Source organism: Nipponia nippon, unplaced genomic scaffold (genome assembly GCF_047370975.1).
Source record: "Nipponia nippon isolate SJK-2023a ecotype South Korea unplaced genomic scaffold, ASM4737097v1 scaffold_27, whole genome shotgun sequence".
Taxonomy (NCBI): Eukaryota; Metazoa; Chordata; class Aves; order Pelecaniformes; family Threskiornithidae; genus Nipponia; species Nipponia nippon.
The window spans coordinates 7,165,714-7,192,765 of record NW_028262344.1 but is presented as its reverse complement, the minus strand read 5'-3'; the positions used below and the strand labels follow the sequence as shown (position 1 = coordinate 7,192,765).

Below are 27,052 nucleotides of genomic sequence, written 5' to 3'. Positions count from 1 at the left end.
CCTTCCTTGCCCGATTTCTTATGCATGGGAATTGAGAGTTCTTGTGCTCTAAGAAAAACATCCTTAAAGAGCTGCCAGCTCCCTTCTGCTCCTTTATCCCCGAGGGCAGTTTCCCAGGGGGTCCCATCCACTAATTCTTTAAACACCTGAAAGTTTGCTCTCCTAAAATTCAGGGTCTTGACTTTACTCTTCACTTGCAAGTGTGATGCTCCTGGTAGTTGAAGTAAGAACGCTTCATCGATATTCTCCCCTTGATCGGGCGGCCTGTAGTAGACACCAACCACGAGGTTTCCTTTGTTGGCTTGGCCACTAATTTTCACCCATAAGCTCTCAACCTGTTCATTGCTGTCTTTCAAAGACAGCTCTGTGCAATCAATCCATTTTTTTTACACTGATGGCAAGCCCCCCGCCTGTCCTTCCTTGCCTCTCTCTTTACTGAGAAGAAATGGAAAGCTGATATACAAACTGTTTGAGCATAACTGCTAATTTCCTTAATTTCCCTCCCAAGTATTTGAATTTATTTTGGAATACTAACCTTATTTCTTGTCTACAAATGTTTTCAACAAAGCTGCAGTGTTTTAAACTTCAGTGTGAATTCTACAGCCTTGTATTCCATTTGCTTATTGCTATTTCCTTGTAAGGCTTGTCAAGTTGATAATACATTGCCTTCAACTACAATACAATAAACACCTCTAAGAGCTTTCCCTTGCTTTGCAAGGATAGAGCAATAGATGTAATTTAGCCTAACTGATATTTTCTAAATGCTAAAACAACACTTTTCCTTATTTGCAAAGCAGAAGTAAATATAAACTGAAAGCACTCGATATCCCTTTTCAAATAAACCCACTTGTAGTGGTGACTGAAAGGATTAATCACCTGTGGGACCTCGTGTCTTTAAAGTTCATAAGGCCAAGCCCAGGATTCTCCATACTACTCTGTAGTCTGTGTGAAATGCTCTGAAGTGTGGCCCCTTTTCCTTAATAGCTCCACATAGATGTATGTGTTGGTATTACTGGTGTCTGTCAAACCAAAGTGTCAAAACAACATAAGAACTTAGAACTTAACTTAGAACTTAAGTTTTACAGAGTCTGGGTATGTCATCAGTGCCCTGATCTTCCAGATAGCCAAGTGATTTCCTCCCCCCCCAAGTATGATATGCCAGTTTGAAACTTGTATCTAAACATTTGGTAATGAACACTTGATGAATTTCAAAAACATGGTCCTATGTAATGTCTCAAGTAGATCAGTCCTTATCTTTCTTTTTTTTTCCTGTTTTGTATCCTGAGGATAGGAGCAGTTTTTTGCCTAACAGACATGCAAATACCCTTATATAACTTTTTAGGTGGGAGTAAAGTAAATGCAGTGCTATAAGAAAGGTACAGATGTCACTTTCATGCAACTGTTTTTTCATGTTAAATGCTTATCTTTCATTTAATACTTTCCTAGGTCAGGAGCAGATGAATTCAGCTAGCTTGCTTCCTTCCTTCCTTCCTCAGATTCTGCTATAATATTGCATTAGCTCATGCTATAACTCAGTGCACATTACACTGTTTGTTGTATTTACTAGACATAACAGAATTGTTGCATAATGCTAGTCTTATGCATGGCATTAATCTAAAATGATAGGGATAATTAGGGAGGCTTATATTAGTATGGTAAAGAGTTTACACTATCTTGTAAAGCTCCTCTCTTATTCCCAGAACGTGAGTTTGACAGAATAAAATGGGCCTTGTTTTGGTGTATAATTGCTGAATATGTGCATTGCTGTTCTCAAGTTCAGGATTGTGCAGGCTGAGTCTGACTGTGCTCTGATTCTGTGCTTTCCTCCCACGTAGGTAATATTTGCAGAATTGTTTCAGCTTCCATCTCCACCACATATTGAGGCTATGTACACAGCACTCCTCATTGAACTGTGCAAACTCCAGCCTGGCTCTTTACCACAAGTTGTATCCTTTTCATGCTGCTAAAGAGCCTTTTTAAAATAGAGTATTTTTTCTTTTGTTCTGTACAAGATGGAATAGCAATAAATGTCAGCAGTAATAAATTTTCCTTCTTTCCATATTTATCTGTATGAAACTTTGTCAATAACACTGCTCACATGAAGGAATAACACAGCTCAACAGTCATAAGTAAAGCCTGCATTCACATCTAAGCCTGTTCTTTAGCTTGCAGACCAGGCAAACTGAGAGACCTTGTTCCGATTCTTCCTCAGATCTTTTTGAGGAGACCTCTTGTAGCCAAGGGATGTAATAAATAACTTGCATGATTCTGAGCCTTGTTTTTACATCAGGGCAGCTTGTGGCATGGTTATAGTCACATTAAAACCTGGAAAAGGAAAGGAAATTATTAATTTCTTAAATCTTTTGTTGTAACAGTGGTATGAGTGCTCCTAGTCCATTTCACTGCAAAGTGTAATAGATAATTTAAATTAACCTGTTTGAGTTTGCACTGAAATGGACTAGGAGTATTCATAAAGTCAATAATAATCTCTCAGGTCAGAGAGTAGCTAATGGTGAGGAAGGAAGTATCAGCTCCTAGCTAATTCTGAGTATTGCATTGGCCCCTTTTCATTGTACTTTTAGGTTGTGGCTAATGAGCTACAGTCACTGAGAATGGAGGACTAACAGACACGCCTACTGGTAATTCCATTCCTAAATTTTTATTCTACTGCTTGAAATCACAGTGTTTGTAACCACATAGCCTAAACTCTCACTGAGACTATCCCTAAAATTGTGGGGACCTGCTTGCAGTAAGTATCAATAGGAATACAGCAACAAAGAATCAGGGTTGGCTGGCCATGGTCTTTGGGTCAGGCCAGTGTGGATGTACTTTCTTGAGCTGTTAATGATGAGCAAAGATGGTCTGTTGATTAGGCAGCATTCATATCATTAGTGTGCAGTTTTTGTTGTCTCATGGTGGGGATTTTGGCTTCCAGTAAAAGCAGCTAATGGTCTCACTGTAATTAATGGAAGAAAAACAGACTTGGATTAGAGAATAGATGTTACTTATTGGAGAAAACTGCATGCTTCATTATTTATTTATTCCTGTGGCCTTTTCAAAATGGGATAAGTCATGATATAGAGACAGGGAGCTGTCGGTAGAGAGTTGATGAAATCATCTCTGAAAAAATGGAACGAGTAACTTATGATTTCAGATGCTTCTTTGTTAACTTTAATAAGAAACTTTCAGCTTGCACAAGCCACAGAAATGCTTTACATGCGCTTGGATACAATGAATACTACATGTATAGACAGGTAAGTATGTATTTTGGGGACAACAGAAAATATTTCTCATTTTTCTTGTGCATTGGATATTGATGCATTTTTGAAAAAGATCATCTGAAATCCTTGATAAACAGTTTGGTTCTGTACAAAATGTTTTTGGGGCTCTAGACTTGAGCCATCTGAAGAGAAGGTAAGGGACAGACTGACCACTTGCCTCTCTTCCCCCAGAAACTCTTTCCTTCAAGTCACTAGTCTGATTAGCTATACAGTGCAGCTATAAAAACTATGACAACTCTTCCACATCCATACCCCCTTCTGTTATGTACTACTTTCTCCTCCCTATTGGCCCGAGGAAAGAAAGGGTTGGAAGTGGGTTTATGGGAAGGTTGGCTAGCTGGAAAAGAGCAATGGTGTTTCTGTGGTTTGAGTGGTCTGCATTATGTAGAACTAAAAGTACTGTGCAAAAATGTGAAAACCTTGCACTAAGTTTTTTTCACTGCTTATTTTAGTAAGTCATTAGTCTTGTATATGCACCGGAACAAGAGAGACTGCACATTCATCCATAAAGGCTGGCTTTTGACTCTCAATTCAGTCTTTTTGTATGAGTCAACATCGATGTCTATTTAATGCATTAATGACTACAGATTGGAGAGTTTGGGCTTGTCTTTGAGATTTTCTTATGGATGTATTCTACTTGTCAATTAGAAGGTTTGTGGGGATTTTTTTTTTGTTTGTTGTTTTTCTTTGCAGTTCTGGTATTTAATAGAGCTTTCTTCTTTTAAAAAAGGTTTATTAACTGGTTTTCCCACCACTTGAGTAACTTTCAGTTCCGTTGGAGCTGGGAAGATTGGTAAGTCAGTCTGTCTCCCATCAGAACTTAAACCTTCAAACTTATCCAGCAAATGTCACAACATAGTGGTTCTGTTAACTGCTTTCCACTAACACTTTTGACCCCTCCTCCCCACCCGTTTACTACTATTCCTTGGTAGACAAAGTTGGTAACCTTTAGTCACTATAAAAACAATCCCAGTTTTCTGTAATGAATATCCAAGCAGTACTGTGTTCTGTAAACAGTGGAAACCTGATTTGCTTGTAGATTTTTGTCCTTATCACCTCAGTCAGTTGTTTGCAAGCTTTTCAGAAGGGTTCTCCTACTTATTAGTAATTTGCCTTGATTCTCCTTCCCTTTGGCTCCCTGCATTCATATGTGTAACCTCACTCTCTGAGTGCCATCCTAATATGACACCCCCCACCCTCTCCCTGAATCTTGATCTTTTGGCTTCTAGCAGGAGCTCCCTGCACCCCCTCAGTGCCTAACCATAGCTTTCCCAAAGCCTTGTATTCCAGGTACCATGCCTTCTGCTTACTCCCATCCTGTCCTGCTCCCACATATAAAGAAAGATTACTTGGGGGCTTAGTCCTCCCTACAGTCTAACTTCTGAAGCCTGCTACCATACCTGCATCCCATAGCCAATGTGCCTAGGTGTCCCTGGGAAGAAGGGTGTAGCCCTGTATGTGATGCATTACTTCAGATTTATTTATGTCCCCTGTGTTGTGCCAATTGGGAGTTGTGTGTTTGCTGCTTATCAATCAAGTTTGTTCATATTGACTGACCAAGTGGGAGCCTCCAAATAGCTGTTTTTTCATTGCCTGCATTCCCCTTGTTGGGAACACTGATGTGGATATCTCTCTACCAAGCTACCAGTTTTCACAAAACTTTTAAGAATATAACTGTCTTTGAGACTTCTCTTTCTCTGAAATGTATTTAATATCAGCTAAGAACCCAAAAATTGTTTGGAGGGAGGAACATACTTTGTCCTGTTTCCACAGTGTCTCACCACCCATTTCTTGACCAGGCAATCTAATGTCCTCCTTCCACCCTGCATCTTCCTGTGATAGCAACCTCCATTGCCAGGAGGAACCACACTGTTGAAGTAGAAAAAAAATCAGCTCTTCACAGCTCATGACAGTGGCCCTGTGCACAGAAAAGTTTTTCAGTCCACTGCAGTTAATGTCATGTTTCCAGCCTGATATGATCCCATCACAGAGTGCTTCTAACCTAGAGGTGTTGCAGGGTGGATGCATCCTGCTAGCATCTCTGCAAAGAAATGGTGTTCCAGCTAGATTATGTCCCATGCTTCAGAGTATTGAAAAGCTCCAAGATAAGGGTATTCTGGGCTGCTGGTCTGGTAGAAGGCTGAGAACTGTTGCCATCTGTAAAATGCTGAGCTGCAAGAAGGAGGGGCTAAAGTTCTCACTCAGGTGCCCTACTTACCCTTCTCTTTTAACCCCCATGTTTTCCACTCTTTGCTTCCACTGCATTTCATGGTTAGAAAAAAGAGCCATAGGAATATCAAAAAGTCCTGCACTGCTGATAAAAAAATATTAGAAAAAAACAGGGCTCAGTGTTGGGGCTGGTCCTGTTCAATATCTTCATTGATGATCTGGATGAGGGGATTGAGTGCACCCTCAGTAAGTTTGCAGATGACACCAAGTTGGGTGGAAGTGTCGATCTGCTGGAGGGTAGGAAGGCCCTGCAGAGGGACCTGGACAGGCTGGATTGTTGGGCTGGGGCCAACTGTATGAGGGTCAACAAGGCTGAGTGCCGGGTCCTGCACTTGGGTCACGACAACCCCAGGCAATGCTACAGAGTTGGGGAAGAGTGGCTGGAGAGCTGCTTGATGGAAAAGGACCTGGGGGTGTTGGTTGACAGCCAGCTGAACATGAGCCAGCCGTGTGCTCAGGTGGCCAAGAGGGCCAATGGCATCCTGGCTTGTATCAGGAATAGCGTGGCCAGCAGGACCAGGGAGGTGATAGTGCCCCTGTACTCGGCACTGGGGAGGCTGCACCTCGAGTACTGTGTTCAGTTTTGGGCCCGTCACTACAAAAAGGACATCGAGGTACTAGAGTGTGTCCAAAGAAGGGCAACAAAGTTGGTGGTCTGGAGCACAAGTCTTATGAGGAGAGGCTGAGGGAACTGGGGTTGTTTAGCCTGGAGAAGAGGAGGCTGAGGGGAGACCTTATTGCTCTCTACAACTACCTGAAAGGAGGCTGTAGCGAGGTGGGGGTTGGTCTCTTCTCCCAAGTAAGGAGTGATAGGACGAGAGGAAATGGCCTCAAGCTGCGCCAGGGGAGGTTTAGGTTGGATATTAGGAAAAACTTCTTCACTGAAAGGGTAGTCAGGCACTGGAACAGGCTGCCCAGGGAAGTGGTTGAGTCTCCATCCCTGGAGGTATTTAAAAGAAGGGTAGACGTGGTGCTCAAGGACATGGTTTAGTGGTGGACTTGGCAGTGCTAGGTTATCGGTTGGACTTGATGATCTTAAGGGTCTTTTCCAACCTTAATGATTTTATGATTCTATAGTGAAATCACACAAGCTTTGTTTCCTCAGGAAAGCAGTCTAACCAACAGAGCAAACACTGCTTTAATTTTTCAGAGAAGCCATTCAAAAAGCTACCTTATGAAGATGGGATTCCTAAGATTGCTAATGACCAATGAGGAAATAGTGATAGACTGGCTCCTCATCTTCAAATTGTGTACACTGTAAAACATGAAATTCTAAAACAGTCTGCTGACTAGGGAGTAATCTGCTGGTCAGCTGCTGTGGGTGATGCCTGTTTAGCTGGTAAGCAGAAATGCAGCTCCCAGAGTATGGAAAACAGAGGCAGTTAGCAGGGCAGTCAGCACACCAGGGAGCTCCAGACAGCATGGGGCTGTACAGCAATGGTGGTGATGTGCCACAGGGTTCTGTCCCCAGCACTGGTTGGAAACAACACCCCTGGTAAATTAAAAGCCTTGTTCCAGATGGAGCTTTAGAGGAAGAATGTTGCTGTCGAGGTCTGAGGTTGCAGGAATTGTCTGAAGCAGGAGGTAGTGGTGGTTTTGCTTGTGGGAGGTGTGCTCTGGTCAAAGAGCAGAGTCGCCAGGTAAAGGAGCTATATAAGGAGGTGAGCAGGCTGTTGTAGCATTAGGGAAGGCAAACGGATCAACAGGGTCTGCACAGAGACCTTGCAAAGACCAGAGCCTGAGACACATAGTGCAAGAAAGAAGGGACAGCAAGAAGCTATGCTTAAACCAGTGGTGGATGGAGATAGATAGCCAAGATGGGGGAGGCCGGAGACTTGTAACTTCTGGAGCAGGAGAAAGGCTCCTTCTCTGCCCTTAGATCTGAACTTATAGGATCAGTACAGTCCTGTAATAGCTAATGCAGGGGAACAGGCTCTGTAAGGGAGGCTTCAGAGCCAGCTGGGCATGAATTGTGCATTAGCACCAGGAGGAAGCAGTGGATGATAATGGTTGGAGATCCCTTTCTGCAGGGGATGGAGGCACCCATCTGCTGACCAGACATGCTGTCATGGAAGGTTTGTTTCTTGCTAAGGGCCCATATCCAGGATGGTTGTGGAGAGACTGTTAAGACTTGTCTGGCCCTTGGACTATTACCTCTTGCTGCTCATCCATGTGGGCACCAATAACACTGCCGGGGAGACCTGGAATATATCAAGAGTAACTACAGAGCTCTGGGGACAAAGGTGAAGGACATGGGTGATATTCTCAAACCTACATGAGGAGTGGATGCATTCTGTGAGTTAACAGCTGGCTGCATGGCTGGTGTTGCAGGCAGCACTTTGGCTTTTACGACTGTGGGTCCCTCTGAGGAATGAGGATTGCTAGGGAGAGCCAGAATCCATCTGACAAGGTGAGGCAAGAGCATCTTTGCCAACAGGCTTGCCAACCTGGTGAGAATGGCTTTCAACTAGGTATGTTGGGTGATGGAGTTCATACCATGAAGTGACATGAGGGAATGGAAAATGGGGTGGAAAGTACATGGGGCGGGGTGATGGGAGCAAGAAAGCACTTGGAAGGATAAAGCAGGACAAAAGGGCCCCCTTCAAGTGCCTGTGCACAAATGCACACAGCCCGGGAAACAAACAAAGTGCTAGAGCTCTGTGTGTAGATGAAGAACTGTGATGAGTAGATGAGCTGTGGTGGAAGAGCTCATATAACCACAGTTCTGTAATGGATGGATTCAGACTCTTCAGAAAAGACAGGCAGGGAAGAAGAGGAGGGGAGTTGCCCTCTGTGTGAAGGACCAGATTGAATACATGGACCTCTTTATGGAATGGGCAACAGGCTGATTGAGAGCTTGTTGGTCAAGATGGGAGGAGAGGCCAGTGAGGGTGACATCATGGTGGGAGTTACAAACTACCTGATCAGGATTAGAAAGCAGTCAGTCATCTTTAAAAAACTTGAGGAATTCTCTGAATCACAGACCCTGTTCTTTATAGAGGACTTAAACCTCCCTGACATCTGCTGGAAGGGCAACACAGAGGGATGCAAGTAGTCAAGGAGATTTCTGGAGGGTGTCAGGAATAACTTCTTGACACAGGTACTGGATGGGCCAACCAGAAGTGACACACAGCTGAATCTGCTGTTCACTAACAAGAAAGAACTGGTTGAGGATGTGATAATCAATGGCAGCCTTAGCTGTAGCGACCATGAAATAGTGGAGCTCAAGATCCTGAGGGGATTGAGGAAGGAGAGTAGCAGAGTACAGACCCTAGACTTCAGGAGAGCAGATGTGGTCTTATTCAGGGGACTGGTAGGGAGGATCCCATGAGAGACAGCCCTGAAGGGCAAAGGAACTCCAAAGAGCTGCCAGGTCTTTAAGGACACCCTCCTCCAAGTACATGAATGGTCTATCCTGATACTCAGGAAACCAAGTAGGCCAGCTTGGCTAATCAGGGAGATCATAACTGAGGTCCAATGCAAAAAGATGTGCACAGGAGGTGGAAGCAAGGACAGTCTACAAAGGAGGAATTTAGAAACATTGCTTGAGCATGCAGGGATGGTATTAGGAAAGCCAAAGCTCAACCTGAATTGAGATTTGCAAAGGACATAAAGGGCAATGAGAGCTTCTGCTGCTACATTATCAGTAAAAGAATAAACAAGGAAAATGCAGGCCTGCAGCTGAATGGGGCAGGTGATTTAGTGACAGCAGAGGTAGCTAAGGTACTCAATGCCTTTTTTGCCTCAGTCTTCACAAACATGGTCTCCCGAGTCTCTGTGCTTAGAGATAGTGTTCAAGGAGGAGAAGAATTACCAGTAGTGGAAGAGGATCGAGTCGGGAATCTCTTGAGAAATCTCAACCCATACAAATTCATGGGACCAGATGGGATGCACCTGAGGGTGCTGGGAGAGCTGGCCAGTTTCATTGTGAAGCTGCTCTCTATTGTCTTTGAAAGGCTGTGTAGATCAGGAGAGGTCCCTGATAATTGGAGAAAGGTAAACGTTGCACCCTTTTTCAAAAAAGGCCAACAGAACAATTTGTGGACCTATAAGCCTGTCAGTCTCTCTTTGGTCCCTGGGAAAATCATGGAGCGAATCCTCTTGGAACGCATTTCTGAGCACAAGGGATAAGAAGGTGACTGGGAACAGTCAGTATGGGTTTATCAAGGGTAAATCATGCCTGACCAACCTCATTGCCTTGTATAATGAAAGGACTAAATTTGTGGATGAGGGGAGAGCAGTGAACGTCATCCACTTTGACTTTAGAAAAGCTTTTTACGTGGTTTCCTACAGAATCCTTGTATCCAAATTGGATTGTTATGGTCTAGATGAATGAAAACCTGTCTGGTTTGTCAGGCTCAGAGGGTAGTTCTAATGATTTGTGCTCTACCTGAAGCCTGGTTATGAGTACTACAGGGGTCAATCCTGGAATCTGTCCTGTTTAAGATCTTTATCAAAGACCTGGAGGAGACAGAATGCACCCTCATCAAGATTGCAGACAACATTACATTTGGGGGTGCAGTTGATATGCTGACAGGGCTGTCGTTCAGAGGGACCTATTCAGGCTGGAGAAATGGCCTGAGAGGAACCTCCCAAAATTCTACAAGGACAAATGCAGAGTCCTGTACTTGGAATGAACTAACACCCTGCAATGGTGCAGGCGGGGGACTGACTGGCTGGGGAGCAGCTCTGCTGAAAAGGACTTGGGGATCCTGCTGGACAATAGGCTAAACACAAGCCAGTAGTGTGCCTTGGCAGTGACAAAAGCCAAACAGTATCTAGGGCAGTGTCAGCAGGAGTGCATCCAGTAGATTGAGAGAAGTGATTATTCCCCTTTACTTGGCATTTGTTAGACCTCATCTAGAGTACTGTGTCCAGTTTTGGCCCCCCCCCCAATACAAGACAGACATTGAGAAACTGGTGGGAGTTAATCAGAGGGCCACCAAGCTGGTCAGGGGGCTGCGGCACATGCTCTATGAGGAGAGGCTGAGGGAACTGTGCTTGTTCAGCCTGAAGAAGAGAAGGCTTCAGGGGGACCTAATAGCAGCCTTCTAATAGCTATGAGGAGGTTACTGAGAGGACGGGGCCAGTCTCCTTACTGAGGTGCATGACAGGAGGATGAGAGACAGTGGCCATAAATTCAAACAGGGGAGGTTCCATCTGGATATAAAGCAAAATATTTCATTGCGAGGATAAGCTCTAGAGCAGGGGCCCAGAGAGGTTGTGGCATCTCCGTCCTTGGAGGTCTTCAGAACTGATTGGACAAAACCTGGAGTGACCTGGTTTGAATTCATTGTTGACCATGCTTTGAGCAGGAAGTTGGAGTAGGTAGCCTCCTGAGATTCTTTCCAACCTGAATGATTTTATGAATTGTGATTATCCAGTGAATGTTCCCTACCTGTTGTATCAGACCAAAACAGATTAGAACACAAATACATTTGTTAGAAATTATCGTGTGGAGTTTGGGGTTTTTTTTTTTATAGGTCAGACTGTCTTACTCAGGACCTTGAGAAGCCCAAATCCAAATTTGTGAAAGAGGTTTTGGAAAAATGCATGAGGTAAGTAAGATTTCCGAACATCTTGCTTTTGTAGTTACGTTAAATTGAAGTTTGGCTATTGCTTCCAGGTAATGATGCATTCCTTTTAACGTGGCTCTTGTCTTAAGAGTGCATATTTTCTCAGTTAACTTTTTTAGCTAAAGTCTGTTCTGTTGTCTTGCTCAGTTTTGTTCTAGTGTATCTGTTGTAGGGCACTGCTTTTCCTAGTGGACTGGTGGACAAATAGGTGGAGCAAGTGGAAGTGACATCCCACTTGTTCATGCTTCTAGGTACAAATTAAGAAGGCTTTACTTTTTCTGCTTGGGGATAGGTAAAAAGAGTTGATAATAGAGCAGGCAGGGAAGGAAAAAGAGTTCAGGCAATTTGCTGGAAAACAGTGGTTATTCACAGAAATAGGGGGGTTTATTATATCTCTAGTTTAAGATAAATAAGTATCTTGATTGTTCTGGGCATCTCTGATTCTCATGGACCTTAAAAAGAAGCTGCAAAAGCACAACAGCTGTTATGATTGGGCTAATGATTGTGCAAATGGGGGGTATTGGAGAGTGCAAGAGCAAAATGTTCAAAGAACCTATGTAATTCAGTATTTTACATGGAAAAAGCTTACCTGTTTTGCAAGAGTTTAATATAGGAAGTGTGAAATTGTTGTGCTGCAAGAAGATTTCATTTTGTCTGTGGGTCCTTTTGATTTTACTGCAAATTTAGTAGAGGAATTCAGTGTTTGTAAGGTAAGAAAGATGGAAGGTAAAATGAAGCCATTTGGTTTAATCTCCCCCCCCCCCCCCCCGCTTTTAATACCAGTATTTTACCAGTTGTCCCTGTAGCATCTTAGACTTGTGTGAGAATGAAATTCTAGTATTAAGCATCTACTAGAAAGTTTTGATTAAGTTAGCTCTTGCTATCTGTCAGGAACTACCATTGCATTGAGTAAATGTTTTGATTTTTTTTTTGCACAGTCCAAATTAAAAAAATAGGAAAAATACTTTAAATCAGTGACTTGAGTCAGCCCTGATGATGATATGCCATTATAATTCTACTGTTGTGAAACTTACTTTTGTAGGCTTTCCTACCATCAGCGAATAATAGACATTGTTCCTCCAAGCTTTTCTGTCCTCAGTCCTGCAAACCCAGTGTGTATTTACAAATATGGAGATGAAAGCAATAGTAAGTATTTAAGTTACTGAAACTTCAATTCCAAGCAAATTGTTTCAAAGCAAGGGAATGTCCTAGCTTGAGTGTCAAGTCACTTAACTTCATGAAGGAGAACTCAGCTGAAATAAATATGCTTGATTTTGATTTAGTGCTATGTCTGGATCTTTCTAATCTAAACCTTTTTTTAAAAAATAAAAAAAAGTCTAGCTGTATGGAGTTAAATCATGCTGAGGTGACTGCAGTCTAGGTGCTACAGCATTGCTTTGGTTTGCTGGGAGCCTAAAAAAAGAAAATTTCATTTATTTCCATCATTCAGGCAGAATACTGTGCAGAAATGAATGTAGCAAAAGATAATATGGACTTGATTTGAATGAATGGGACACTTAAAAGATTTTACTAAACAAATTTGGTTTAATGATGCAAGCAGAGAGGCAGCAAATCATGTGAAAGATCTGTCATTATCAAAGGCAGAGATAAGTGAGAAAATGCAGGTAAGTATTGCATTTTCAAGAAGCTGATGGAAATTAGAATGGAGTTTTAATCAGGGGAGTTATTCCCCCCTCAACTCTGAAGGTGCTAGAAAAGGGCTTGAATTTGTGAAGGATAGGAAACCCACTGATGAATTTTAGTGGTATTGGGAGCAGCAAGTTTTGGGGGTAGCTGGAAAGTGTACATGCTTCTCTGAGAGACATGCTGATGTAAAAATATTCATTCCATCCTAGACTTGAAAAGGATTATCTGAACTTTCTGTTTTCATTTAGGGTCTCTTCCTGGGTATACTGTAGCACTCTGTTTAACAATTGCAATTAAAAATAAGGCCAGTAATGATGAAATCTTCAACATTTTAAGAGACGTGCCTAATCCAAATAAGGATGACGATAACGGTAAGGACATCTGATATTAGGCATTGCAAGGTTGTCATTAGTTTTGCATCTAAACCATTTTGCTGTCCTGTAGTTATGGTTTCTGCCGCTAATTGAACTGTATGCTTTCCTTTCTAATAGTTGGTTTCAGTTTAACAATAAATGGAAGTAACATACAATTGTCAGTGTTTCTTCTGTTCTTGTCATGTACAGAGACAGGTCTGTTCTAGTTAATAGAAGCAACCTGGCCCTTGATGTGGGTTCTGCTAATTATCCACAGAGGTGGCATGAAGGATTTTTAATGTTTTCCTTTGCCTTCAGCATTAGAGCTCTTTTCATGGTGTCAGCTTTGTCCTGAAGATCCAGTGCCTTTGCCCTACTTAAGAGCTTGCCTCCTGTTGATATAGTCCCATAGCAGTTAAAGCTAGCACCCTGGCTATCTTAGCTTTCCCTAGATCTAAATGAAACTGGCATTCTCACAATAAGACTTTACTCAAGTTCTTTCCAGCTTTGCTGTTGGTCCAGCCACACCTAATGCTTGATTTCCAAAGACAATGTGCTCTTGGGGTCTGAAAGGCATGTGAGCTACAGGTTTGAGGAGTGATCTTTAAAACATGGGGACAGTTTGGGTAATACTGCAATACTTGTAAGTGTTCTGTTATGCAGGTACAGAGCAGCAGTGAGCCTTTTTTTGCTTGAGAGCCAGTATTGTTTCCCTTGATTTGCTATAAAGACCACATAGTAATTGATGTTCCTTTTCTTACCCATTGTTGACAGCAAGTCTGCAGCAGTGTCCAGGGGATTCAGAACCATTCACCTCAAGTGTCCCACATCCCCTATGCACAATTGGTGCCCCCCTTCCCCAACCATTACAAGTACCCAACCTCTGTATTATAATCATCTGCAGCTTCCTCTCTTCTCATCCATTCCCCCTTTCCCATGCTCTATGGTCTGCCTTGTCTCCAACCCAATGCTGTTCCCTGCTTCTCTCCATCAGTGCTGTTAGATGCCACTAGCATAGCTGTCTCTCTGCTGCTATTTCTCATTAACCTGGAACTATTTCTACATGTTTTCTCCATGACAGATGGAAGTCCCAAGATCTGCACCTTTTAGAAGATATTTACTAACTCCCTGTTCAGCCTTGTAAAATCCAGTTGCTGAAACTTAATTTATTGTTTTAATTCATTTTATAAAAATTATCTTTAAAGATTTTGGAGCAACTTAAAACCTCTACTTGAAGTACTTATTGTTTTAACTTTAAATAACTTTCAGATGAAGGATTCACCTTCAATCCCTTGAAAATAGAAGTTTTTGTACAGACTCTGCTTCATCTAGCTGCGAAGTCTTTCAGCCACTCCTTCAGTGCTCTAGCTAAGTAAGTGTGGTATGTGCATTATATGAGGCTTACAGAACCATTTCATTCTGACAGTGAAGTGCCTGATAAAATAACTCATCTACAGGCTTCAGTAACATTTTAGATGCTACACAATGTGATGTGATGGTGTGTTTTGGGCAGAAGCAGTAACAATACTAAAAGGAAGGTAATGTGAAAACTAGGTTACATAGCTGAATGGAGTTACTAACAAGACCATACACATCTTAAGCATGTTGATTGCATTAGGGTGAGGGTTCTGTCTGCTTTAAGTCTCTTGCAAATATAAAGGTACATATCAATTTGGGGTTTTCCTGTTGTCACATCTGGGCATATCAGTGTTCTTCACCTGAGCATGACTCTGAGTACATCCTTGAATGTCTGTGATGCAGTTCCTAATTCTACCAGTAGCCCTGTAGGGGTTCTAAAATAGAGTCTGTTTGGTACTCAGTCACTGCACAGAAGCAATTAGGTCTTTCCTGGAGTTTAATGTTGGCAGAAAGTGCGAGAGAAAATGTACATCTGTGCAGTGGAAAATGTTGTAAATGTCTGTTATTTCAATAAATTAAAAAAAAAAAAAAAAACAAAAATCTTTGTAGCTTTCTCAAGTGCAAATGTTACTCCTGAAATTGAGCTGAAATAAATCCCCTTGTACCCTTCATTGTAGCCTACAAAGATGTCCTTCAACCCAGCTCTCACCTTGCTTTTGTTACTAACAAAAGGTATTGCGCTATGAGTTAGTTGCCTGCACAAGCATACTGCTGTTGGGTTGTGCTGTTGTGTTTAAATCAATCAATAACATGCAGGTTAGTCAGTTTAGAAAAACAAAACAAACAAACAGGGAGGAGATCATTTGTGTGGCAGTTCATCAACTCATTAAGTGTGTAGATATTTCTGTATGCGACTCCTAATTATGAAAATTTAATATACCTAAAATATAAAGAGAGTTAATAGGAAGTCTTAAGTAATCTTTCTAACAAGTGTGGTGTGTTATGATTCTTTCTGCATACTATTGCAAAGTCTTGAGAAACACCCACTGTGTAATGAAAAATATCCTAGCTAGTGTTTGGATTAGCTACTTGCAAATCTATTATGTCCTCTTAATGATAGTTTCTAAATCAAACAAATGAGGCACTCTGTCTATACTTTCCTTTGAAAGAGGAAAGTTATTGCTCAAGCCACACGTTCTCTGTTTTTGGTTTCATTTGCATTACTGAACTTTATTTAGACTTTCAAAGTACATGAGACAAAGAGCTGTTACCTGACTGGAAGAAAAGTTGGAGCTGAAAATGGTCACAATGCAGCAGATAGCTTATTGCCTGTCCTGGAGGTGCTTGCAAGTGCTTGACTACTTTGTGATGCTAATGAATTTTATGTTTAGAAGACCCCAAAGAATAATGGGAGAGGAGTATTGCTGCAACTGGCTTTAAAATGTACTTACTGTAGTTTGCCCTGCTTTTTTTTCTCTCACATCAAGCCTTACCTATTCTTCCTTAACTGTCCAACAGCACATTACATTACTAGTATCTGAAGTGCTGGGAAGCCACCATAGAGTGGATCAGGTGGTTTGTTTCTTTGCTGTGTATTCTGTATTCCAAAGACTGATGTGTAAAGCCATATAGCGTATGCATAGGGGGAACCTTTCCTAAACCTCTTTGGCTGGCTCCATCTGTGAGTTCACAAGCATAATGTACTTTGGAGCATCACAGAGAAGGAAAAGCTGGTAGATTAGTTCATTTCAAAATTAATCATTTGCTGAGTGTCCTGAGGAGCAAGTGATATTGCTTCATGTTGAGTGACTGCATACCTCCTATGAGAGTATTATGTCTTCTACAGTGTGTTGCAACAGCCAGTATGACTCAAAATCAGTTAAATTGGTGGGTTTTTTTAAATAAAAAATAATTTAAAAAAATCAACCCACAACTTCTTAAATATACCTAAGCAATATAAAATTTATTCTAGAATATTTTTGGAGTGCATGCTCTTAAAGGCATGCTTTGACGTCTAGAGGATTGACTGCAACTGTTTAAGCAAAACGAGATGAAAATAACTTATTTTTGACACTGTATACTTGATGCTGTTAAACTGTCTCAGTATGAAAGAGGTGGTCATGTGTCTTACTGAATTATTTTTCTATTTATACAACTTTATATACTTTACAAATGTGAAAGCTTGATTTTTGTCTGCACATGGAAGATTTACGATGACGGTTTATAATAAACAATGGTCACTAGCCTATAGTCAGTAACATAAGGAGCAGGACTCCGTATTCAGAGCTATAGTGGTTTCACTGCTGCATATCAACAGTGATATCCATAAGGTCAAAAGGAGCCATTTAAACTTTATAGCTATGTTACATAAACTGGGCTGCGAATACTGACATAGGAGTCAGCTTAACTCTACTGAAGTAGATGCTCAGTGCTTTCCTCAGTAGAGGGGAGATTTAATAATGGTCTATGGTTATGGAAACACCTATCAATAGGCAAAGTCCAAGACACAAAAAGCAGCAAATTTCACTCTGCCTGCATATAGATAAGCACACCTAGCAGCAGAGTTCTCTCCTGCATTTAAAAGCATGAGAACTGTAGCCTAGCTTTGAGGAGTAAGTTTGCCCCTGAGGCAGGGTTACATTGCTTTTAGGAGTTGTCTTGTCTCTGCAACCTTTTAAACTCAGGACAGTTCTATTTGTCAGGGGGCAGCCTTTCCAGGATTGTTGCAGATTGGCCAAAAGAAAATGTTGGGACCATCTAAACCACTTACTATGTGTCTCCTGCTTCATTACCCTGATCCTATCCCCTCCATTGACTATTTATATTTCTTTAAAGGTTTCACGAAGTCTTCAAAGTACTTGCTGAAAGTGATGAGGGGAAACTCCATATCCTGAGAGTTGTATACGAGGTTTGGAAGAATCATCCGCAGGTAAGAGCATCAATGGCAGATATTTGTTGAAGTTTCCACTCACAGAAAGTCATGTTAAAATATAAAGCATTCCAATTTCCTTTGTTTACTTAAAAATACTGTCTATTGTCTATTTGTATTTAAAAGAATTGAAGTTGTGTTTACTACTGTTAAGTGTTTTAAACTGGACATCAAATTTATTCTCTATCAGTGAGACTTTCACATTAAAAGTTCAGTGTAGAAGACTTTCAGCTTTGCCCTATGTTGACTATTGGGACTTGCTTCTCTGATGCTTTGTCTCAAAATTCAGTTCTTGTATTTTTGCTCTTGGGAATAGCAGAAGTACTCACTTGAATGAAAAGTGAAGTCATCACTCTAATGAGGAGTAAAGACGACTTGTTAAAATGTGAATGCATACTTGGCATGACTGATACAGCTCCCCTAGTTTGAGCATTTTTAGGTTCAACAAATGAGATGTCTGCTTTAAGCAGTACTAGCTTCCTAAAGTGTTTGAAATCACCCATTAGTTTGACTAATGTATTTGCAAAGTCGCATAAAACCAAACTTGACTCTAATAGCTTTTCATACAACCCAGCATTGGTTGTACCTTAGCCCACAGTAATTTCACAGACTCCATGTTGCAGCAGGTAAACTTGACCGTTTCTTGTGGTAGGAATGACCATCTTGTCTTTCCCAAAATGTAGATGATTGCTGTTCTTGTTGATAAGATGATTCGAACACAGATTGTTGATTGCGCTGCAGTAGCAAACTGGATCTTCTCTTCAGAACTTGCACATGATTTTACTAGGTAACAAGTGTGGAATTTCTGTCTTCAGTTGCTTTTTATCTGAATTTTTGTTTTAAATGGTTAAAATCCATTTTTTTAACTTAAAATAATTGTAGTTTTTACTTTCATTATTTTGCTTTCAACTCTACATAAAATTGTGTTGCTTCCCTAAAACTCAAGCTTTAGTATTTTCCTCTGAGCTGCAGTGTGCATTTCTATGATGTCCTGCAAAAAGCTATGCTAGCAAGATTCATGCAAGTACCCTGTAAGTTTGCCAAAGTGGAAGGAGAAGCTCTAGGACCATTTCTGGACAAGAACCATTAACCCTGTTGTATAGCTGCTAGCCTGGTGGAGTTTTGGCTTGCACCTAGGGCATGTATCCTGCATCACCCTCAGATATATTTTTTACTGAGAGTGGTAAAAATGCTTAGACCTGGCAGTTTGATGTTAGTAGTGTTGCAGAATGATTCTGAAATAAAGTGCTGGTTTGGTAATTCAGTGCAAAGTACAGGTAAGAAGTGAGTGATATGCTTTAATATTGAATGTTTGCTCACTCCAGTAGATGTCCTAGGTAATAAGGATGAAATGTAAATTTCCCCCAGATCAGTGTTGTGCGCTTCTCTATTAATTTAACTTGCTCTGTAGCAATAGAAAGTTGCCCTGTTTCTGATGGTTTGAATAAGAAGAGTTGAGAGTTATAGCAGACCTGTGCATTTTCTGTCCTGGAACAGTGTGCATTTTATTGTTTTGGGTTCTGCATCTTTCCTAGGTTCTATGTCTGGGAAATATTACATTCCACAATTCGTAAAATGAACAAGCATGTGCTGAAGATTCACAAAGAACTGGAGGATACTAAGGCAAGATTGGCAAGACAACACAAAAGAGTAATTTGTTTATTTTTTTTATACATATATTTGACACTAAGTAACCTGCAGGCTGTCATGTTTCAGACTGACACGCAATTGGTTCTTGGAGGGACTGAATAAAAATACTGTCAGGAGGCATATTTACACATGTTGCCATCTCTAGTACTAGGACACTAAAGTTGACACATTTTTCGTATGTTTTTCTAAAGGCTGTTAGAGCCTGAGAATTCAGTGAAGTCTTTAAAGTTCACGTGCATTTGCACCATTCAAGGTTTTTCTTGTAAGCTTTTGTTCCAACATGAGCTTCTTTCACTCTATGTTTTGAATCTTGGTTCCTGTTACATTATTGGGTAGCAATAGGAACACTCAAATTCATACTCAAGTTTACTGTAGGTTCTGTTAGTTACTTTCAGATTTTACTAGTAAGTAGTCATTTAGGACCTCGTATCTTGTGTGGAGAAGAACATGGAAACAGCAAGCTGTCATTGAGAAGCAGAGATAGTTGTCGCTGTTCTTTTAACAGATGCTGCTGGATTCGGACAGTTGCATCTGTCTTTTGCTTCTCTTGGATTTTATTTTTGAATGTCCTTGTATGACCTAGACTACTATTTACAGTGAGATGACTATCAAATATTTTTAGACACATTGTGTGGACTCTTAAGTCCTAAGTGATAGTAGAAGCTTGTTATTCCTGGACAAGCAGCTGGGTTACTGGGATTTTGTACTGCACTTGGGAAAAGAAGGTGCTTTCTGTGCCTTCCCCATCTGAGTGTTTTATGGCACCAAATACTTTCAATGTCCCTAGCCAGCCACTCCAGTCTAATTACTCCTTTTTTTAATTCACTTTTGGCTATTTTGGGGCTTTGGGTCTAAATAATGATGCTGTAAAATACGGTGAGAATGGTATCTCCTGTAGCAGCCCCAGAGGGCAGGACCCAAGACATTTTGGCTGACTACAATATTTAATCCTGATATCGAATGAAGCCAATTTCTAGAAATTATTTTAGTTTCATAGAAAGGAGAGTATTTCCTTGTTGATCTATGGTCTTCCAGTACCTGCACAAAACACTAGGCTACTTCTAAATCTTTGGCCTAGGTTAACATCAGAATTTGGCACAACATGGAACGCAGGCAGGATCATGCAAAAAATGTCACCAGCAGAAGTCATTTCCTATGAGCATCAGCTGAGAGATCACTAGGACCTCATGGTTTGCTGATGTCAGTTCATCCCAACTCTTTCAGCTCTTTTCCTTGCTCATTCCCAGCAACAGCCATGGTAGTTGCTTACCTCCTCAATCTATGTCCATCAGCAATTAACAAATGTTTGTGAGTATTGAAGAGCTATTCGTTGATTTCACTGTGAGGCAAAGAGATTGTTATCATTCAATGGATATGCCTATGCTTTTGTTTCTGTACTGTCTCCTAGCTGCAGCTCTTGAGTACAGAATGCCTCAAAGGGCAGTGTTATGCCATTAGTAACTTTTGTAAGTAAATGTATTAGGTCTGGCTGGGATGGAGTTAACTTTCCCCATAGCAGCCCTCATAGTGCTGTGCTTTGTATTTGTAGCTAGAACAGTGTTGATAACACACCAATGTTTTGGCTACTGCTGGGCAGTGCTCCCACAGCATGGAGGCTGTCTCTCTAACTCTGCCACCCAAAGTCCAGTAGGCTGGGGGTGGGCAAGAAGTTGGGAGGGGACATAGCCAGGACAGCTGACCCAAAGTGACCAAAGAGATATTCCATACCATATGATGTTGTGCTCAGCAATAAAAGCTAAGAGAAAGGAGGAGGAGGAAGGGGGGCATTCGTTATTAAGGCGTTCATTTTCCGAAGCAACTGCTATGCGCACTGAGGCTCTACTTCCCAGGAAGTGGCTGGATATCGCCTGCTGATGGGGAGTAGAGAACAGATTTTTTTGTTTATTTCCTTTGATTCCTCCCATGGCCTTTGCTTTTATTTGTTAAACTGCCTTTATCTCGACCCACGAGTTTTTAATCTTATTTTCTCCCCCTGCCCCGCTGTGGAAAGGGAGTGATAGAGCGGCTTGGTGGGCACCTGGCAGCCAGCCAAGGTTAACCCACCACAGTAAAATAGACAAAATATGAGTAGTTCTGGAAGCAGATGCTTTACCAGACTGCAGATCCTCATTGAGGATGTAAAATGTCAAATTTTGATGGCCCCAGTGCTAAGTGGACTGGCATGTTATGGGATGAGGCCAAGGCTTACCTGCCTGCTCCTAGGGGACTTAACACAGTGTCCACTGGTCCTTGAGCAGTTAGTCTGGGGGGGGAGGGGTATGATCCTGTGGTGAAGAAAATGTCAAAATTCTCAATTACTACAAATTCTCAAGTCCTTCTGCTTTAAATATTGCAGTAATTCATAGTTGTCAGAGTATCTTTCAAGTTACTAGTTTTCATTCAAAAATATAAATTGCAAGTGTGATTTGCATACAGTAGGTGAGTTGGCACATGGCCCTATTTTTGTCTTAAGTTGCACATACTCTTTTTACAAAAAAATTATGTTTATAGCTGTTAATTTATGGATATTATTGTAGAGAAACAACATAGTGAGACTGAAGTGATATCTGTAACTGAATGTACTGAATGTGCCTTACTCTACCAGATTCCCCCTTTCTTGCTATACATCATTTAATCACAGAATGACTGAGATTGGAAGGGACCTCTGGAGGTCATCTTGTCCAATCCCCTTGCTCAAGTAGGGCCACCTAGAGCCGGTTGCCCAGGAACATGTCCAGATGGTGTCTGAATATATCCAAGGAGGCAGACTCCACAACCTCTCTGGGCAACCTATTCAAGTGCTCAGTCACCCTCACAGTAAAAAAAGTGTTTCCTTATGTTCAGACAACACCTTCTGTGTTTCAGTTTGTGCCCATTGCCTCTTGTCCTGTCACTAGACACCAATGGAAAGAGCCTGGCTCTGTCTTCTTTGCACCCTCCCTTCAGGTATTTATATATATTGATAAGATCATAGAATCATAGAATGTCCTGAGTTGGAAGGGACCCACAAGGATCATCGAGTCCAACTCCTGTCCCTGCATAGGACAACCCCAAAATTCACACCACATGTCTGAGGGCATTGTCCAAATGCTTCTTAAATGTTGTCAGGCTTGGCGCCGTGACTACCTCCTGGGGGAGCATGTTCCAGTGCTCCACCCCCCTCTGGGTGAAGAACCTTTTCCTAATGTCCAACCTAAACCTCCCCCCGGCATATCTTCCTGCCGTTCCCTCGGGTCCTATCATTGGTCGTCAGGGAGAAGAGATCAGCGCCTGCCCCTCCTCTTTCCCTTGTGAGGAAGCTGTAGACCGTGATGAAGTCTCCCCTCAGTCTCCTCTTCTCCAGGCTGAACAGACCAAGTGACTTCAGCCGCTCCTCATCCGTCTTCCCCTCTAAAGCCTTCACCATCTTCGTGGCTCTCCTCTGGACACTCTCTAGTAGCTTTGTATCCTTTTTGTACTGTGGGGCCCAAAACTACACACAGTGCTCAAGGTGAGGCCGCACCAGCGGGACAATCCCCTCCCTCGACCGGCTGGCCATACAGTGCTTGATGCACCCCAGGACACGGTTGGCCCTCCTGGCTGCCAGGGCACACTGTTGCCTCATGTTCAACTTGCTGTCGACGAGAGAGATGGCAAGATCCCCCCTGAGCCTTCTCTAGGCTAAACAGTCCCAGCTGTCTCAGCCTTTCCTCAGGAGAGATGCTCCAGTCTCTTAATCATCCTTGTGGCCCTTTGCTGGACTCTCTCTACTATGTCCATGTACTGAGGAGCCCAGAACTGGATACAGCACTCCAGGTGTGACCTCACCAGTGCTGAATAGAGGGGAAGGATCACTTCCCTCAACCTGCTGGCAATACTTTGCCTAATGTAGCCCAGGGTACCATTAGCCTTCTTTGTGGCAAGGGCACATTGCTGGCTCATGTTCAACTTGGTGTCCACCAGGACCCCCAAGTTCTTTTCTGCAAAGCTGCTTTCCAACTGGTCAGCTCCTAGCATGTACTGATGCATGGGGTTGTTCCTCCCCAGGGGCAGGACTTTGCACTTCCCCTTGTTGAAATGCATGAGGTTCCTGTCGGCCCATTTCTGCAGCCTGTCAAGGTCCCTCTGGATGGCAGCACAACCCTCTGGTGTATCAGCCATTCCTCCCAGTTTAGTATCATCAGCAAACTTGCTGAAGGTACAGTACACTCTGCTCCATCATCCAGGTCATTAATGAAGATGTTGAACAGGATCGGACCCAGCATTGACCCCCAAGGTACACTGCTAGTTACTGGCCTCCAACTAGACTTCGTGCCCTCTGGGCCTGGCTGTTCAGCCAGTTTTCAATCATCTACCTCACTGTCTGCTTATCCAGCCCATACTTCAACAGCTTCTCTATGAGGATCTTATGGGAGACAGTGTCAAAGGCCTTCCTGAAGGCTAGGTAGACAATATGTGCTGCTATCACCTTGTCTACCAAGCCAGTCGTTTCATCATAGAAGGTTATCAGGTCAGTCAAGCATGACTCCCCCTTGGTGAATCCATGGTGACTACTCTTGATGACCGTCTTGTCCTTCATGCGCCTGGAAGTTGTTCCCAGGATTAGCTGCTCAATCACCTTCGCAGGGTGAGGCTGATGGCCTGTAGTTCCCTAGGTCCTCCTTCTTGAAGAGAGGGGTGATATTTGCTTTCCTCCAGTCTTTGGGCACTTCTCCCAATCACCATGATCTTTCAAAGGTTATTGAGAGTGGCCTTGCAATGACATCTGCCTGCTCCCTCAGTGCTCATGGGTGCATTCCATCAGGGCCCGTGCGCTTATGTACATCCTTTTTGCTTAAGTATTCCCTGACCTGATCCTCTTCCACCAAGGGTACATCTTCCTTGCTCCAGACTTTCCCCCTGGTCTCTGGGGCCTGGGATTCCTGAAGGCCGGTCTTGCTAGTAAAGACTGAGGCAAAGGCAGCATTCAGTACCTCAGCCTTTTCCATGTCCTGTGTCACCAGGTCCCCTGTCTCATTCAGCAATGGGTCCACATTTTCCCTAGTCTTCCTTTTGCCATTTATGTACTTACAGAAGCCCTTTTTGTTGTCCTTGACATCCCGTCTCAGATTCAGTTCCAGGTGGGCTTTGGCTGTTCTGACATCATCCCTGTATTCTCAGACAATGTCTCTGTATTCATCCCAGGTTACCTGTCTCTGCTTCTACCTTCCTTTTTGTGTTTGAGTTTGGCCAGGAGTTCATTGTTTATCCATGCAGGCCTCCTGGCATTTTTGCCCAACTTCCTGCTTGTTGGGATGGACCACTCTTGAGCTTGGAGGAGGTGATCCTTGAATATCAACCAGCTTTCTTGGGCCCCTCTTCCCTCCAGGGCCTTATCCCTGAAGAGGCCAAAGTCTGCTCTCCTCAAGTCCAGGGTTGTGAACTTGCTTTTTACCCTTCTCCCTCCTCTCGGGATCCTGAACTCCACCATCTCATGGTCACTGCAGCCAAGGTTGCCTTTGACCTTCGCATCCCTAACAAGCCCCTCCTTGTTGGTTAGTAGGAGGTCCAGCAGAGCACCTCTCCTCGCTGGCTCCTCTATCACTTGGGTGAGGAGGTAGTTGTCGATGCTCTCCAGGAACCTCCTAGATTGCTTATGCCCTGCTGTGTTGTCCCTCCAGCAGATATCGGGGTGGTTGAAGTCCCCCGTGAGGACCAGGTCCTGCGAACGTGAGGCTGCTCCTGTCTGTCTGTAGAGGGCCTCATCTGCTTGTTCTTCCTGGTCGGACGGCCTATAGCAGACACCCACTACAATGCCACCCTTACCTGTCTTCTCTTTAATCCTTACCCATAAGCACTCAGTCGGCTCATCAGCCATCCCCAGGCAGGGCTCCGTGCATTCCAGCTGTTCTCTTACATAAAGAGCAGCTCCCCCTCACGGAGAGTACCCAGCCACAATCTTACTGAAAGTATTACTGCATGGACTTTCAAATGTCTCTGCACGTTCTTGCGTATGGCTCCTTTGACCAGATACCCTTAAAGGAGCAGACACTCTCCTTCTACATACCCTTAAAATGAAGTGGTCAAGGAACCTGGGTCAAACTTTATTCTGTGCAGACCATCAGTGAAATGAGTATATTTCTACTAAAATGTATCAAGGCTCTAGTGTTACAAAAGTTAATGCTAACACAATCGTATAAAAACATGGCAAATACTGTGGATCAGGGTTTATGCTTTAGGCAGTAAGCAGTTTAGCTAGGGTACATATACATGAGATGCAGTCACATAGTTTACTTCAGTGTAGATACACTCCAATTATTAGCAAGTGGAAGAAGCTGTTCATGAGGGTAAGGGACAGTTATCCTTGGAGATACTGAAAATTTCACTGGACGAGGCCCTGAACAACCTGATCTGATTGGACCTGCTTTGAGCAAGAATCTCCATCAGTGGAGATATTCAAAACCCAATTGGACAATGTCCTGAGCAACCTGCTCTGGTTGACCCTGCTTGAGCGGGGGTGGTGGTGGTGGACTAGATGATCTCAAGAGATTCCTTCCAACCTCAATGATTCTGTGATACTGTGTGATTCTGAGCAGCATATTGGACCAGAGACCTCTAGACATCCCTTCCAACCTACATTATTCTATGATCATTCAGCTCCACCCATGACTCCTTGAATGACTTCCCCCCAGTGCTGTTTTGTTCTTAAGAAGATAGACTAAAGGGTTCTCTGTGAGTCATCTGTCTTAATCCTCAATTGCTCCAGGCTGTGCTGACAGAACAGACATCTCTCAGGCACAAACAGCTGCTGCAGAATCTCACCTGGTTGTTCAGGTGGACTGAGAAAGTATTTTCTGATGCTTTGCACCTGACAAAGACAAAGCACTGTATGATTATGCCTCTCTGCTGGCCAGAGGTTTCAGCACCATCTTTGTCCATCACCATCTTGAAACTGTTGTCACTGTGTTATTCTCCAGCTTCAAGGATAGAGACACTGAGCAGTCTCATCAGTAAGAGCCACTGTAAAATGCATTGCTGCCCGAGGTGTTACACTCCTTTTTAGTACCTGACTTTCCTGGCACCATCACCTTGGCACTAGGAAATGGGACCCCAGGGCTCTCCGTATTCCTTGTCAGACTCTCTGTTGGGATAAGGCTGCAGCAAAACCCTTTCTGTCCCTGGCATGCACGCCTCCTTGTTGGGCCACTAGAGTCTAAGCCTTCCACTCTGTGATTAGAGGGCTGGTGCCCTCTTCCATTTCACAGCATTAGCTTGAGCAACCCTTCTCACTTGCATGAATCTTATTGGTCTTTCTGGGACTGGCTGTCCCTAGAGTTTTTGAGGAGGGCCACCAGCTTGTGGTTACATTTTCATGTGGTTGCAGAGGCTTGCAACACCTAGTGGGCATTTTCCATTATCTAAGCCCATCAAAGGGTTCTTTGCCCATCAGTAGGCCTTGCTGGAGCCAACCTTGGTGGTACAACAAGTCTTCTGTTGCCCTTAGGTGAAGCATGTGGAATGGTACTGTCGGGTTGTATTGGGCAAATTAGCAATTATGTCCAGTAATGGAGATCAGATTGGTATTGTGATTGAACCGTATATTGCAATTGCTATATTTTGCTAAGTGTAGCTCACATTTGTATTGTGATTTCAGTATATTTTGTATCACTCTGCTAAATTAGAAATCCTGTGTAACATCAACTATCTTCAAATAAATAAACTTGATATCAAACGTTATACCCTCCACACGTAGAATATCTAAAAGAACCTGGTCAGAGAATATTGGACTCTGACATCTGGTCATAGGGGATGTGCAAGAAAGCTGAGCCCCCATTAAAATTGATTCTGTCATGATTTCCCTGTGTAATGTCATACAAGTCATTTCACTCCTTAATCTTCCACTGATCACAAAAGTAATAACACTGCTCTGCCCTTGTGGGACAGGACTTGGTCATGACAGGAACCTGAACACGTGCACTGGAAGTGCAGGCCTCATAGCTGTGGGGGCTCTGAACTTTGCAATTGCCCAGTCTCTGCAAAACAAACCCTCAGTTGGAACTTCATTCCTGA

The 27,052-nt window shown here is 42.8% G+C and overlaps 1 protein-coding gene across 2 annotated transcripts in view; it reads left to right on the top strand.

Annotated features, from left to right (window-relative positions):
* The window catches only part of LOC104012350 (nuclear cap-binding protein subunit 1-like), a 54,868-nt gene that overhangs the window by 19,641 nt on the left and 8,175 nt on the right, over positions 1-27,052 (top strand). For both annotated transcript variants that reach the window (XM_087763093.1, XM_087763094.1), the window contains 10 exons: positions 1,836-1,946; positions 3,190-3,254; positions 4,012-4,074; positions 10,994-11,068; positions 12,129-12,232; positions 12,982-13,104; positions 14,356-14,458; positions 17,281-17,374; positions 18,058-18,161; positions 18,910-19,024. In XM_087763093.1, coding sequence (XP_087619219.1) covers positions 1,836-1,946; positions 3,190-3,254; positions 4,012-4,074; positions 10,994-11,068; positions 12,129-12,232; positions 12,982-13,104; positions 14,356-14,458; positions 17,281-17,374; positions 18,058-18,161; positions 18,910-19,024 — 957 coding nt within the window. The remainder of the gene's footprint in view (positions 1-1,835; positions 1,947-3,189; positions 3,255-4,011; positions 4,075-10,993; positions 11,069-12,128; positions 12,233-12,981; positions 13,105-14,355; positions 14,459-17,280; positions 17,375-18,057; positions 18,162-18,909; positions 19,025-27,052) is intronic.